Here is a 14,815-nt window from a genome sequence, read left to right on the forward strand (position 1 = left end):
CGGCAGGAGTTTGGTGTCTCCTTTTCTGTAAGTCTTTTCAAATTTGCTCTTCTCCAGAAGAACACTGCTCGGTGCTGGTCAATCAAAACAACCTCGTGCAAGGCCTGGCTTATTCCCTCAAATTTGGGTCTGAAATGCTGATTCACGCAGTGCTCCCCTCTACACCGGTGAGTTGGAGCAACGCAGCCGTGAAGACCCACTAGAAGGCAGGGTTGGAGAAAACTTCATAGAAACTTCTCGTTCTGAAAGCTGCAGGTCAACAAACCAAGTGAGTGGATTTTCTAAGACAAAAACCATACAAAAATCATGAACTGCTTCATCCTCTATTATTTCTGGTAGATTTCACGAGTTGACTGTAGGAAGAGGCATGGAGATCAAACTTCATCCCTGCCAGGGAAATCCAATAGTGGTATTTTAACACTGGAAAACACTATTTATTTCATACCTGTTAGAGAAACGCCCTTAAAAAGGATCTAAAATTGAGATGTGACCTGCTCCACGCTGACCACAGAGATGAGGCTGCTGGACACCAAAGACATCCAGTTGAAGCAGCACCCAAACGACACCAAAATGAGCCCGATTTGCCCATGAACACCAAGGATGGAGTTTCCAACCTGTTGCTAGAAAGACAAAACGTAGCTCCCCTGAATTTCTTGGCAGCAATCCCTCCTCCTGCAGAAAGGCTTAAGAGCCAGATCTCCGGATTTTTCGAAGCGGCAGCAGCAGATATTTGATGAGCTCTATGAATAGAGTTGTTGATTCACTGGAAAACACAGGAAAAACTGGGGAAAAACAAATCAAGCCAATTTAAACTGCTGACACATTGTTGTATCGGTGAATGAAATGTAAAAAGTGTTTTGAAGCGTCGCAGTAACTTGGTAGCCCACACAGAAGAATGAATTTCTGATTTGACGTTAAGTATGCTCAGAATAAAAATACCAAGTGTGATTTGGTATACAAAGCCTTTTCAAACAGAAAAAACCCATTTTTTGGAAAATTTCTGGAAACGGAAATACTGGGTGATGGTTTTCAGTGGGAAGAGTTTTAGGAAAATGAAAATATAATTCATTAAATCTCCCATCTCGAATTAAAACATATAAATATTTTGAACTAAGAATTCATCCTTGCTCTCGTGCCAAGGTGAGTTATCCAAGGGCTACTGGAATGCAGCAGAATGGAATTACAGTCCTAAACACTGATGCAACTCCCCCCCCCCCACTTTGACCAGTAAACCTGTGTCTAGGAGATTTGGCCAAACAGACGCTGCAAATTGAACAGAACTCAGGGATCTCAGTTCCTCTCCAACATTCAGGAGGCTTTTAAAGAGCTGCTTTTCCAAGAAATTGTTCCGTTCAGGGGGTGTTTGTTGTGACACGAAAAACGAGCAGTGCAGAAGGGGTAAAAATTCCGTGTTTGGGCTGGAATGCACGAGTCCTCCCGGGGCTCTGAGCAGCAGCGACAGGCTGTCAAGCTGTGATAATCTACTTCGCCTTAAAAAAAGACTTCTATAGGGTGATAAAATTGTTCTGGAATTATTTGCTTGTCTAAATGTCAGGGAAAGATTTTATACTCTTCAAAAGAAAAATAATTTTCGGTGATATTTCTTCAACTGAAAGACTTTGCAAGTGCAAACCAGGGTGTGCTGCCAGCACAGCTGAAGAGGCTTTGTACTTTTAAGCCAGCTCTTTTTTAATGCATTTTACTAAAAAGTTCCTCTTTTAATGAATCTCATTCTGAGCATGTTGTCACAGAGCAGAGCTAAGGGGTTTGAGCAGCCTGATTTTAACCTAACGTGTTTGGCTTTCTCTTAGTTTTCGTCTTCAATGTGAACTTCCTAAATTTATGATGCTCATTTGGGAAATAATTCAAACACCCCTCTCATGTATATTCTTTGAATCATTAAAGCAAGTCCTCCACCTCGGCTTCATCATCTCCAGGAATATTCATCACGCAAACGTGCTCCAAATGAAGCCCCAACCTTTACTCAGGAGAGAAAAGGAACTTCCCCACCCTGTCAAATGTTCATGCCCACGTGACAACATCATTAATTACTTTGCTACACAGTGATCAGTCTCCATCCCAGGCCAACATTTAACGAAAGGCAACCGAGCATCAGAAAAAAACCTGATGAATCAACTCATAAAGTCTCACAAACAGCTGAAGCCACCGGTGGGAAGCTCTGCTCTGAGGTGCAAAAGTTGTCCTCTTTTTCTCTCCTACTACTTTAGCTTCTCACCCGTCCTCGTAGCACAAATCAGGGCTATTTTCCTCTTAATTCTGTAGTCATATATGACCTAAACATACAATGACCCAAACTATATGATCCAAACTATATGGTACAAACTATATGGCACAAACTACATGGCACAAACTACATGGCACAAACTACATGGTACAATACCTACAGGAGCGACAGGGAGGGGTGGTTTGACAAAGGCAAAGCAGCTCCTAAGAGAGGACAATTCCTCACTAATGCCATTTGATGGATGCACTTAGCAGGGGCGTCAGCATCCGTGCAACACAAGTTTAATTTTGTTCTCTGAGGCTTCTGTTCCTGGGAGCTGGAGTGTGAGCACGGAAGATATTCATTCACATCCAAAAGGAATTTCCATTTGGCCCATTTGAATCAAAATGTCAAATAAATCAAGAGAATAAAGAGGGGGAAAGGCAAAACATGGGGAGTGCGATGCACGGCGGGGCAGGCGTGAGCGGGAGCCGAACGGCGAGCGCCAGGCTAGCGGCGGGGACGCTGTCCTTGCCCAACAGCATGGAGTGGAGTATGAAACTGAGTATTAAAGCTTTGAAGCCTTCGTGGCTTCACACGTGGCCGGGAACGCAGGGTCAGCCTTATCCAGTTTGGCACCAGTGACGGTGGAGCCGGCGCTGCCCACCGTGCCAAGGCAGCTCCACGGTGCCGCCCAGCCCCGGCCGTGGGCACCGCTGGCGCAGGAAAAGCCCCGTTTGAACGATATTATCGCTGCTGTTGAGCAAGAAGGCAAGAACAGTGATGAAAAAGGAGCAGGTTTTTTTGCTTAGCATTAAATACTCCTTACAAATAGGTACGACCTCCTCCTGGAGCCGAATCTCACCGCCTGAACGGACCTTCGTCCCGCAGCAGCAGCAGGGACCTCACCCAGAAACTTCCTCCTCCTCCTCCTCCTCCTCGCCCCAGCGAGGCTCTGCACAGACCTGTCGCCCCCGACTGCACTTTTCCTGTAGTTTCCCAAGAAAGCACGAGCTGTTCCTCTCCTTTTGCCCAGGAAAATGGTACTTTGGAGCCAGGTTGGATGATAATTTGGGTGATGCCTTCACACTTGCCTTTGGCCGAGGTCAGGGGCTCCGTCCTGTCCTGCTCAAGATCTGCACAGTTTCTAAAAGCTTCTATATTCAGTTTATAGAAGTTTCTTTTTTTATAAGTATAAAATGATCCAGTTGAATCAAAAAAGCTATTTTCTTTTTACATTGAAAACTCAATTTTTTTTTTTTGTCTTTTTGATGTCTAAACTATTTAGTAAGCAATGCAAAACCAACGTCAGAGTTCATCTTTTTTTTTTTTTTTTTATTAAGACAATCCCACAGCTGGAAAATGAAACATCCTAGATTACATAAGTGACTTCAAAAAAACTCTAGAAAAAAATCTTTACAAATTTACATTTGTACAATACAAAAACTAACAGCTCATTGCATATAAATATTACATTTGGTCTGCCAACAAGTGGCATCAAAATCCCTGAAGTATTCATTTAAAGGGACCTGAGATAGCGGATGTGAAGATATGGGCATAAATATCACCTGGAAAAAAAAAAAATCAATATAGAAAGTAGACATAATTCTAATAGCTTTGTGCATTTTTGGAGTATATTACATCATCCAGAACATGAACTGGAGAGCCTAAACCACGTGAATTTCATCGCTCCAACATCGACTGGTATTTCTAAATGAAGCCTGCTCTAACGACTCACGGAGGAAGGAATAGCCTATATCAGTATTTCTACAGAAAAATCATCACCAGACTTTGATTTCTGAATGTGTCCGAGCAGCCACCACGCTCTGAGGAGGCGTTTCTTAGGATGAGAAATGGAAGATTTTGATTTCATCGGCCAAAGAGTGGTGTGGGAACGCCAACCCCTCCTGCCAATATTCCAGCAGGACCTCGGCTCCCCCGGCCTCCGGAGCCGCTCCTCGGGCCATCCCATCTGCTCCTCCCAGACCCAGGGATCGGGGAGATGGGCAGTGCTTGCCAACTCAAAACCCCCAAAACCGAGAAACTGCTCCCAATTGTCCACTGGTTTAAATATTTTCCAAATATTTACACCTTTGTCGAGTCCCGGCCGTGGCTGCAGTTACCTACCAGGAGTACGAACTCGCAAGAGCAGCACTAAGCTGCTCGGTTTCACTTTGAATTCTCACACACTCTTATCAGGTACCCACATCCATGCACATAAATATATTTAAGCACCATTTTTTAAATACTAGAGTTAAGGCTGTGACAGCAATTCCACTGGAGATCTAATTTTTCAGGGATTCATCGCACAGTTGTGCAAGTTTGCTGTGGGCTGAACATGACACATTAAAAATGTACAAGCTTCCAACAGGTCTTTGCATTTCTAATACTAAAAAAGACAACTTTTAGACTAAATTTTGCAGGCTGTTACTTACTGTACATAAAGGAGTTGGGTTTTTTTTCCCCCCAATGTGTAAACCTCTGATATACTAATATTTGAAAATTATCTATCGCACATGCGCAGTAATTTTCTATAATACAGACTTGTAAGAACACAATGACAGCTCCCTACAATACTAAGTATAGATTTATCCTTGGATTGTTAACTGCTCCTTCAGCCTATCATGTAAATAATTAGCATTTTATAAAACTTTGCCTGACGATTTAAAAAGAAAAAGAAAAAAATGAAGAAATGTAAACGCACAGATACATTTTTAAAACATGGAATTCATGACACAGACCAACGACAGCAGGATGCTCCAAGTCAGGGCTGACAAGACATCCCCAAACTTTGGGCTATTCCGTTTTCCCCGTCACTCACCCCTCAGATTGACAATGAAATACTAATCAAGTTCTTATCAAAAATGATTTAAAATGATTTAAACTCATCTGCTCATGTTAATACTGCGTGATTCCGAACGGTTGTCAGGAACATTCCAGAGCCACCCAGGAGCAGCCTTTTCAAACGACACCTGACAAGGTCCAGCTTTGCTTTTGTGGCCATGAGAGCCTCCAAACATTGTCAAAAACAACACACTGCGGTTGGTCTTCCCACATTTTTTTTTTTTAAATTACTCAAAAACTCTCTTTCCTGTGCACCCAGTTCTTTCCAGTGCTCTGGGTACCACCCGGTTTGTCCACTTTTGCGCGGGAGAAGCAGCCCAGGTGTACATGTCAGAAAACTTTCAGGGAAAAGGAAAACACACAACAAGACGCAACACAAAGCAGCCGAAAATCCTCCACAAATTGGTTTTTTATGAGTATAGTTACCTCGTTTATCTGCAGGGTGGGGGTGACTGGGATAAGGGGGTGGCCTCCGCTTAGTTTACGGAGAAGGGAGCGACAGAAAGATGGAGAGGAGTGATAAAACTGCCCAACCCATCCAAGTTCAAGCACCGCCACGGAAGTTCCGTGGGTTATTTAAAACAGAAATATCTCGTGAGGCTGGAAGCACACAACTTCCACGGCAGTTACAATAACTGCAATTCACGTGGCAAGGGGATTAAAAAAAGAAAAAAAGGAGCAATTCAGCAGACACGGAGCTCAGGGGTTAAGGGATACCAGGCGGAACCAAGGGGTGTTTTTGGTGGCTGGGAACAAGGCAGGAGCCAGGGAATGCACCTGCCACCCCATCTGATCAGGCAGCGTTTCCGCTCGGGGTCCGGGTGGCCACCGAGAAGCCGGCGCTGAAACTTTCCATCTTCATTAAACCCACCTCCCGCAACGCGGGAATGCTGCTAGTGACCAAAGCAGGTATAAAAAATATGGAAAGTCTTGGGGAAAAAGAGGCGTAGAAAGAATTAAAGCTTGCAGTCTAGCTGAAATAAAACTCATCAAGATATCTTACGTTTCCAAAAGAATATCATAAATAACCTACTGGGGCAATAAAGGGAAGCTGAAAAAACAGGGGCAGAGCACAGCAAAGAGAAAACCAAAAGATCTGAAGGGAAAATAAGCAGAGGCAAAGCTGGGGCTGGACTGAGACAACAGCCATCACTACTGCCAAAAAAGCTGCCTCATCCGTGCCCTGGTGCGGGAAGCAGTGGGAGCACTACGGGACCAGCGCGGCCGTAGCCAGGAGAAATGTGAGAAAGAACCAGGAGGCACAGCAGACGTTCAGCCCCATCTCTGCTGCGAGTGAAACCCCTCGGGGCACCAACCCTCTTTCCCAAGGGGTGTCTGAACCCCCCCATCTCCCCAGCAACTCGGGAGAGGGATGGTGCAACACCACACATCCAGGGAAAACCTCCAAGCACCGATGCCCGAGAATTAATCCTACGGCAGCAGAGGAACCCCAGCCTGATTGCACATCTTGTTAGCCTCCAGGAATCCAACACCTCGTCAACCTTCAGACTCCTTTCTCAGGCAGAGTTCTGGAGTTTTTTCCGTTAAAAGTCCAAGGAGAGAGACTACGGTCCTGACTCTGCAACACGCGCTGGGCAGCGCCGCCTGCGCGGGGCTTGGCAGCTTCGCCAGATGCTGGTGGAGCACCCGGGGGGGATCCCAGGGCTTGGATCAGGGAGCACGACGGTACCAGGTTTACACCATTTTACTGCTTCAGCTGCACCTGTTGGGTCGCTACTAAGTTTTCTACAACCGTAAGTGGCTCCTGATAGGATCTGGGTTTTGAGGGGAAGTGCCCAAGTTACTATGAAATTATAATTATTCCACAGAACGAGGCGATGAGGAACCAATTGCCTAACTCAGAAAGAATCCAGGTACGAAACTAAGTAAAAATAACATCTCTAAAAACAAGTTATTTCTTTCATGCTTATAAAAGGAAGGTTCTCATGCACAAAAAAAGCTATGTTTTTTTTTTACAAAAAGCAATAGCTCCGCTGTTCTAGCACACCCTGCTGTCTACCTCTTAATCATGTAACACAGTTGATTAATACTTACGCCACAGCAAAGTGATGCTTCACTGTTGTCTTCACAGTACTTCATTACATAGAAAAGATACATTTCAGAACATATTTAATATTATTCTAGTTGCTGCTAAAATACACAAAACTAATAAAATGATTTCTCGGGAATCCACGTGTTTTATCTCTCCCCAACCCCTACACAAAATAAATAAGTGAGCGGATCTTCAGCCAGTCAGAAATATACGAAAAGCATTTCTTTTGCGTTTCAAGATTTTTCAGGCTTTAAAACAGAAACCATAGTGTTTACATGAGCTCAACGGGACTGATCCAAAAGGGGTATGATTCCGACTACGAACTGATGCACACATGCTATTCCTGGTTACCATATGTAGAAGGACCAATCAGTCAAAGAAATAATACGTTTCTTATAAATATATATGTGTGTGTATATATATACATATAGATGAGAGCGATGATAGGACAGGCGTTTATATTTTAAAGCCCATTACAGAACTAGGAGAGCCTCTGCATCTTTTTTTTTTTTCCCCCCCAGCAAAACACAACTGAATCAAGTCCAGAAATGGATTATGGCTGATTCGAAACATTCCTTAAAAAACTGAAAGTGTGATTTTTAATTTTTTTTTTTTTTTTGTACTGTACCATAAACTGCTATTAATGCTCTGAGCGATTTAGGATATACTCTCCTCCATCACAAAACTAAACCTCTGCGTTTTTTCAAGTCATTTTGCATCTAACTAGGATTTTTGGAAAGCGAGATAAAATAGCTAGTGCTTAATATAGAAAGTCAAAAATTAAATTCCTTCTGCATCTGAGAATACACATGGGTCACTCTTTGCTGCCTGAGGTTTTCCAGAATTATTGACCAAGCTGTGCACAGAAGAACTTAAGGATATTGGATGAAAGTTTTTTAAAAAATAAAAGAAAAAAAATCTTGAAAAAAACTCCACCAAAACTTTCTAGTCTCTTTTTTCGTTGCTTCTCCCTGTGTAATCTTACTCGCCCTCTTAACCAAGCTCGAACTGTCAGATCCACTTAGACAACGGGAGAAAACTGAAGTCCCATCTATATTCCAGCCAGACCCTCCGAAGGAAGAGGCTGCTCATCCCCAGCTCAGCCCATGCCAAACACCTGCTTCTCTTGACTGCGGAGCGAGACTACCAACGTCACCACGTGCTGAACTACTACCACCAAAACGATTTCTGGTTTCAAGTCAGGATTTTTCAGGATAAGAAGAGTACAGTGCAACACGAATTCTCTTCCGGAAGCTTGAGACACAAGAGTCCACCTGGAGGACCAGGTTATCCGGGCTGCCAGCCAGCAGCGGTACCGGAGCTCCGCGCCTCCCTCGTCACCTTCGAGGGGCAAAAGGAAGCGGATTTGCACCGAGCAAGAGGCAGCAGAAACGTGTGGGAGACAGTCAGCCTATCTGCACAAGCAAACCACCACCTGCTGAAAACATGATGCTTCTGAAAACTCTGCTAAGCACTTCGGTGTGTTTCCACTGCGCCAACAGAACAAAGACACAGCTACTCTACAACCCGGCGCGCGATTCCATCCCTCTACGCTCCTTCTTGCCTCTTCTTCGACATGGACTGAATAAGAGCATCTATTTTCTTTTAAGTTTCCAGTAGTTGTAAATAGAGGTAGCTGAGCTACAATTAAAAATCACGTTATGCTTTGAGGAGGAGGAACCTTTCAAATGTTGAAGTTACCCCTTAGCTGCACAATCTCTATTAATACTATAAAAATATGAGCGGACAAAAAGAAAATAGATGCAAGTAACTTTTGCATTTGGCACCTTTTGTCTAGATATTCATACTTCTCAAGTATTCTCTTTTTAATAAAGTTAATGCACACATAGGACACACCACATCAAAGGTTTGCTACATATTTACAAGGCACCAACCCTTTGTCACTTTTTACACGAATAAAGAACCGATAGAAAGCGCATCGGGACCCCCGTAACTGTAGTATAGACATACTTCAGTTCAGCACAATTCATGAACATTTGGCCTGGGAAGATTAAAATAATCCAGATCCTTCTTACAATATAGAAACTGTAAACATTTTATAGCTGCCTTTAGGATTGGTGTATTGTGCAAAAGTTATAATTATTACTGTGTATAAGGATTCATGGCAGAGACCACATAAAAACTCTGTAAGAAGGTGCTATTTCTATAATACAAAAACAAAACAAGGGAGAGCAGTCATAATCGTGACTCGAAACGTCATGTTCTTGCTGAGAAGCTGGAAGCCTCTTTAATGGGATGAGCGTGTAGTGTGTGGGGAAGAATTTCTGGAATTTAAGGCCTAATGGGTAAGGCTTCTTCTGACCAATGAAGTGTGGCGATCTGAAGTTTTCAAAACAAACACAAACTGACAGGATGGAAAAGCACCACTGTGAGACGTGAGTGGAGTCCCCGCACAACTTGCTTGGTAGATTTTCTGGTAAAATCCCTGCAGTAGAAGGCCATTGAAGTTCTTTTAAAATTGTTCCAAAAGTTTTTCACCTGTCAATAATTCCATCCCATGAGATGGCTGACCCTGGCTTTTTCTGTCATTTTCCGCACCCTGCCTGACCTGGAAGTACCAAGGTTCAAAGGATCCTCGGTGTGCACAAAATTGTCATTGTCAGAATCGTCGTTGTACAAGACGGTTCTCCTGCCCTCGTTCCTCGTTTTGATCCGAGGCGGTCTGCTGAACCGCCCTCCAAACACGTTTTCACCAAACTGTCCTCCAAAGAGATTTTCAAATTCATCGTCTGTAATCCGGGCACGCTTCGCTCTGGTGGCTCCTCGCGAGGCTCCTCTGCCTCCTCGGCCTCTTCTTCCTCCCCTGCCGCCACCTCTTCCTCTGCCACAGCCTCTTCCGCCTCTACCACCTCTTCCTCCTCTACTCCATCTCCCCCACCTCCCCCATCTACCTCTCCTCCCTGTCCCTCTGCCTTGCCAATTCCTTTTCCCACCGGTGATTTTCCTTTTGATTTTTCTTTTGGGTTTTTTGGATTGCACAACTTTGCTGTAGTCATGGTCTCCATCAATGTAATCCTGATCTGTTCTAGATGTCGACTCCGAGTCTGAATCAGAGCCGCTTCTGCTTTCAGAACTTGAACTGGATCCCGATTCCCCACTTTCTGATGAAGACAAACCAGACTTTTCCTTTAATTCTCTCTTCTTCTTTTCTTCTTCCTCCGCCTCCTCCAGATGCTCGTCATCTTCTGATGCACTCATTAGCTTCCTCTTGACTCCCGTCCGAGGTTCTCTGCCGTCACCATTTGTAAGTGGTCCATCAGGAGAGTGATCTAAGCAAACACAAAATAACCCTATCGGTTATCATCATCATACCTGAGCCAAACAGGACACAAGAAGTGGGATTTGCCTCATCTGCCTTTGAGGTGTGCTCTGGGGATGACCCAGCTCTCAGCTGCTCACCACAGATGACCTTTACGTGCTGTGGAGACCAACAGGTGCTCTAAGGGGAAAACTTATCAGACAAAGGAAACACAGTTCATCTTATCTGGAAGGAAGGACTGCAAACTCTCTTGACTAAGAGTTCAGTGAAGATGCAGTCAGTAAGAGGAGCCCAAAGCATCTAGCTTAGACACAAACATCTGCCATGCAGTCAGAGGAATCTTACCGAGGGTGTCAAGGCAGAAAAACCTTCAAAAGCCATTTCAAGCCTAAAAATATACATTAAAATGATTTGCTCACTACAACTGTTGAACACCTTAACTTAGAAACATAGTAAGGTATTTTGATGGCTTGGGACCCAAAATACTGCGTGTTTTCAGAATTACAGATCTGACAATGAAAATTAAATTAGATTTATCATGGGATATGAAAAGCTCACCTGCAACATCTGCTACAGCACAGTAGTAAGGACTCAACAAAAGCTTCAGAGTTTCAGCCAATGCTCGCTTGATGCCTACCTCAGTAGAAAGTTTGATTAACATGTCCCAGAGAGAAAATAGCAAAGCTTTTCAATAGAGTGTTTCCACTTCTAATCACAATCACTTAGTCTTGATCCTGACCAAAATATTCAAAAATCTGTAACTTGTTTTCATCCTTGGTTTCAACTTAATTAATAAAAGGACAAGCTTTTGGGGCGGGAATTCTTTTGGTTTAGTTTGTCTTTTTGTAACTCCTGAAGAACTGTATTTCTTAAGAAGTTTAAGAGCAATTAAGTTTTTCCATCTGGAGAATAACTTTAAAGTACTTCCCTGAAGTGCACGTGGCATCATGTGCATGCCATGCCACAGACAACAGACCACAGAACCGTGAGAATAAGGTAAATTCAGTTCTTTAGTATGGTTTGGGGATATAGTATAATGCATCAGAGAGAAGCGACATCTTCCATTTCTAGTGAAACCAGTTGTTCAAAAACCAGAACACTAATTATTTCTCACCTTGTTTCACTGGTGTAGATTTACTCCTGATCGGTCGGCTTTTCCCTGGATCAACGGCGTTTCCGCTCCGGTTCTGTGCATTTGAGCCTGAGGAAGATGGCTGGCCTTCCATCTCTTCACCAGTGGCTGAACCCAAAGGTTCTTCTGCTGTATCTGAAACTTTAGACAGGACACCACTACCGTGACAGAGGAACTTTTATCCTCTATCTACAGGGTTGTAAAGCAAGGCATTTTGGGGAAGTTCTGTATCTCCTGAGTTAACAGCCCAAGTCAGGAGGTTAACCTCGCCCAGCTGCCTCTGTAGTCAGGAAAAGACAGATTCCTCCAGTGTGCCATCCAAAGTAAGCCCAATCGATTCATAACCACTGTATAAGAGAAGCCCACATACAGAAAGTCCAGGCACTTGTCACTACTTTAATTCTTACCAAGGACAGACCCAGGTTCCCTGTTCTCTGACCCTTACCAGTAACTTGCCAACAGCTGGAGGGCCCAGTTCAGCTAACACAAAATCTACAGACAACAGATTTAGGTGACCTTGCTACTCGCTCTTTCAACAGGTGGGCTTTGCACGTGTCTCATCAATATAACATTTAAACTGAACATTAAATATCCTTCAACATTTTCATCATTTTGCACATACAAGTTGCTGCAAGAAGAAGGATGCGTTTCAAAAATCTCTCCTCACCATGAGATGAAACTGAAGAACTAGTCCTAGTCAAAGGCAGTGAGGTATTCTGGTTGGGTTTAGGTTGAATCTTCATTTGCTTTTGTTTCCCTTTTGGGCTGAAGACACAAAATATCCCAAAGAGATAAAATTGTTAGTATCAAAAGACTCAAACACAAAACCTATTTCCCCTGCAATGTGCCTTGGTTTTTTTGCACAAAATGGATAACACCAATGATTTCTTCCCAGTGCTTGCACAGACGTAGCAATACTAAAAACAGTGACAATATCACTCTGTTTGATAAAGGTGGATGAGCTTGCAAGAACAAGATTTTATCTCACCTTTTAAAACAAATACTCAGTTTACTTAGGTAATGTATCATACAGAAGTCAGAAAAGTATTATACAACACTTTTTTGAACAGTTACTAAACAAAGGCAAAAAGAAACTTGCTCTTCTGTTTTCTTCTAATTATATAGTCTTTCACTTGCCAGAATTATGCACCAACTACAAATCAAGCACGGAATTTGTGTTCATGATTTTATCACCCAAAAGAGCAGCTGCATTAGGAAATGAGCAATACTGTTACTGACTGCTTATTGACAAAGGCACGTTTACCACCACCATCCCACACGACACTGGTAGCAAGTCTCACTGTTGCTACGTTACCTAGATGCTCTGCTAGTTGATGGGGAACTGCTACTGCTTCTTAGTCGTTTTCGGTACCGTGGCCTTTTCCTTTTGCGACATTGCATTGCTGACTTGTACTCAGAGATGATATTTTTCATGTGATTTTCAAATAAGGCAGATAGTCGAAGTGTCATGCTGTAAATCTGGAGTGAGAAAGCACGGTCATATTTATTGGAAGATTTTTTTCTGATCTTCTAGTTATGCCATTCTATGATTCTATGATTCTAATTTCTGTAAACCAGATGTCAAAACCCTTAAACCATTTTCCTGTCCTCTTTCCAGGCCTTGCCTCTATGTACCCTCATCCACAAATTCACTCGCGGCTATTTCTCCACGTTTCAGACTGTGCTTACTCCTGTTCAAGATTTTACCTTGGATGTGTTTGAGTTCTGACAAACTAATTGTTTTATTTATGCTGAATTTGAACTGAGTTCCTGACTCCTTCCTCATACCCATCCCGTTCTGCTGCATCCAGTCTTCTGAAAATGGTGTAAACACCATCAAGATGTTATCATCATCTTATGCTCAGACCTCTGCCCATTTCTTGCAGTCTGTCTGAACATAAAATCTCTTTGATATAGTTTTCTTTAATCCATATAACTCGATTTTTGCCCAGGCTCTTATATTTTAGCAACGTCTCTTTCTTCAGCTCTGGTAGGTAGTGCCCTGCCCTTCCTGCCTCCATTCAGGACACTGTCACAAAGATGGTAAAATGGGCCAGAAAACCTCTGGATCTTGGCACACGTTTGGCAGCAGGCGAACCCGCAGCGGCAGAAGGCCCGGCTGTGTGCCCCAGCCCTCCAGCAAAGATCACCTCACTGAGGCACTTCACAGTATTTAAGCAAATGGATATTGATGGGCCACTCTATTAAAGTAATTTGGGAGTTGACTCACAAGCTGTTCAGTCATTAATACACAGGGAAGTTCCCAGGGAGTGTGCAGCAGTAAATAACTCACCAAGTTTACTCTGACGCCAAGCACACATAAAACACCCTCAATCACTTGTCTTCTTGCAATCCTCCACTGATTTCCTTCCTATTCAAGCCAGCAAAAGCTACTGGTCTTTATCTCCAGAGCTTCCCCACAGCCCACCTGTCAGCCCTTATTCAACACCAAGACCTCAATCTGCCTTCACTGACGTTAACTTTGTGCTTCCTCTCACACTCGCTGATGCTCGGCTGGAGTTCCCCTCTCCCACAGCATCATCCTACTTCTTACTCTCATCATCTTGCTCACACACAACGCAGTAGTTGTTACTCCACTGAGGAGCTAAGTCTATCACTCCTCAAGTGACGAGTAAGGTCGCACAACCTCCGGCTTCCTCCCATCCAGCACCGTTTAAACGTGCACTGAAAGCTCCTTCTCCTGCTTGGCAGTGCCTCCATAACGAAATCCTGTGTCACATCATATTAGGGGCCACATAATTTTACAGAAATATTCAATTCTATGTGTTATTCTGCTTTAAGGGTTAGTATCTCTGTCTAGTCCCAAACAGCACGTATTTCTTACTGGTTTCCAAGTGCTGCTGTTTCTACGCAGAAATACTAGGCAACTTTGTCACCAGCATTCTTATCTACACTGAACGATGTGTGTCAGAGATGTGATTTTGTCACAACTTATTTAATATGCATCTTTTCCTTCTTATTATAAGGTCATTACGACAGCAATTCTCTTTAGTGTCTGGAAATACAGTCAAAATTCTTTCTACTTTTGTGTTATGAAGACAGAAAACATTTGAATTCTATTTTGCATTAACAGTGGTAAGTAAAAACTGCATCTGGGTCCTCCTGCTGACTTGTGGTTTTAATCTGTTACCAAAACATTTGGCAATTTTAAAATCATTTGATCACTTAGCAGCTCAGGAAAAGCTGACAGGCAACACTCTGCACAGGAGCACGTGTCAGACATAGCCACGTTTCCATGAGCAGTCACACACTTAACAGCCA

At 43.3% G+C, this 14,815-nt stretch overlaps 1 protein-coding gene across 1 annotated transcript in view; it reads right to left on the reverse strand.

Annotated features, from left to right (window-relative positions):
* Positions 1-7,717: 7,717 nt before the first annotated feature.
* The window catches only part of BRWD3 (bromodomain and WD repeat domain containing 3), a 57,954-nt gene continuing 50,856 nt past the window's right edge, over positions 7,718-14,815 (reverse strand). Inside the window, exons 37-40 of the mRNA XM_086619867.1 lie at positions 12,849-13,012; positions 12,201-12,298; positions 11,516-11,674; positions 7,718-10,411 (exon numbers count right to left, since the gene is read on the reverse strand). Coding sequence (XP_086475993.1) covers positions 9,624-10,411; positions 11,516-11,674; positions 12,201-12,298; positions 12,849-13,012 — 1,209 coding nt within the window. The 3' untranslated portion in view covers positions 7,718-9,623. The remainder of the gene's footprint in view (positions 10,412-11,515; positions 11,675-12,200; positions 12,299-12,848; positions 13,013-14,815) is intronic.

Source organism: Tauraco erythrolophus, chromosome 13, assembly GCF_009769465.1.
Source record: "Tauraco erythrolophus isolate bTauEry1 chromosome 13, bTauEry1.pri, whole genome shotgun sequence".
Lineage (NCBI taxonomy): Eukaryota > Metazoa > Chordata > Aves > Musophagiformes > Musophagidae > Tauraco > Tauraco erythrolophus.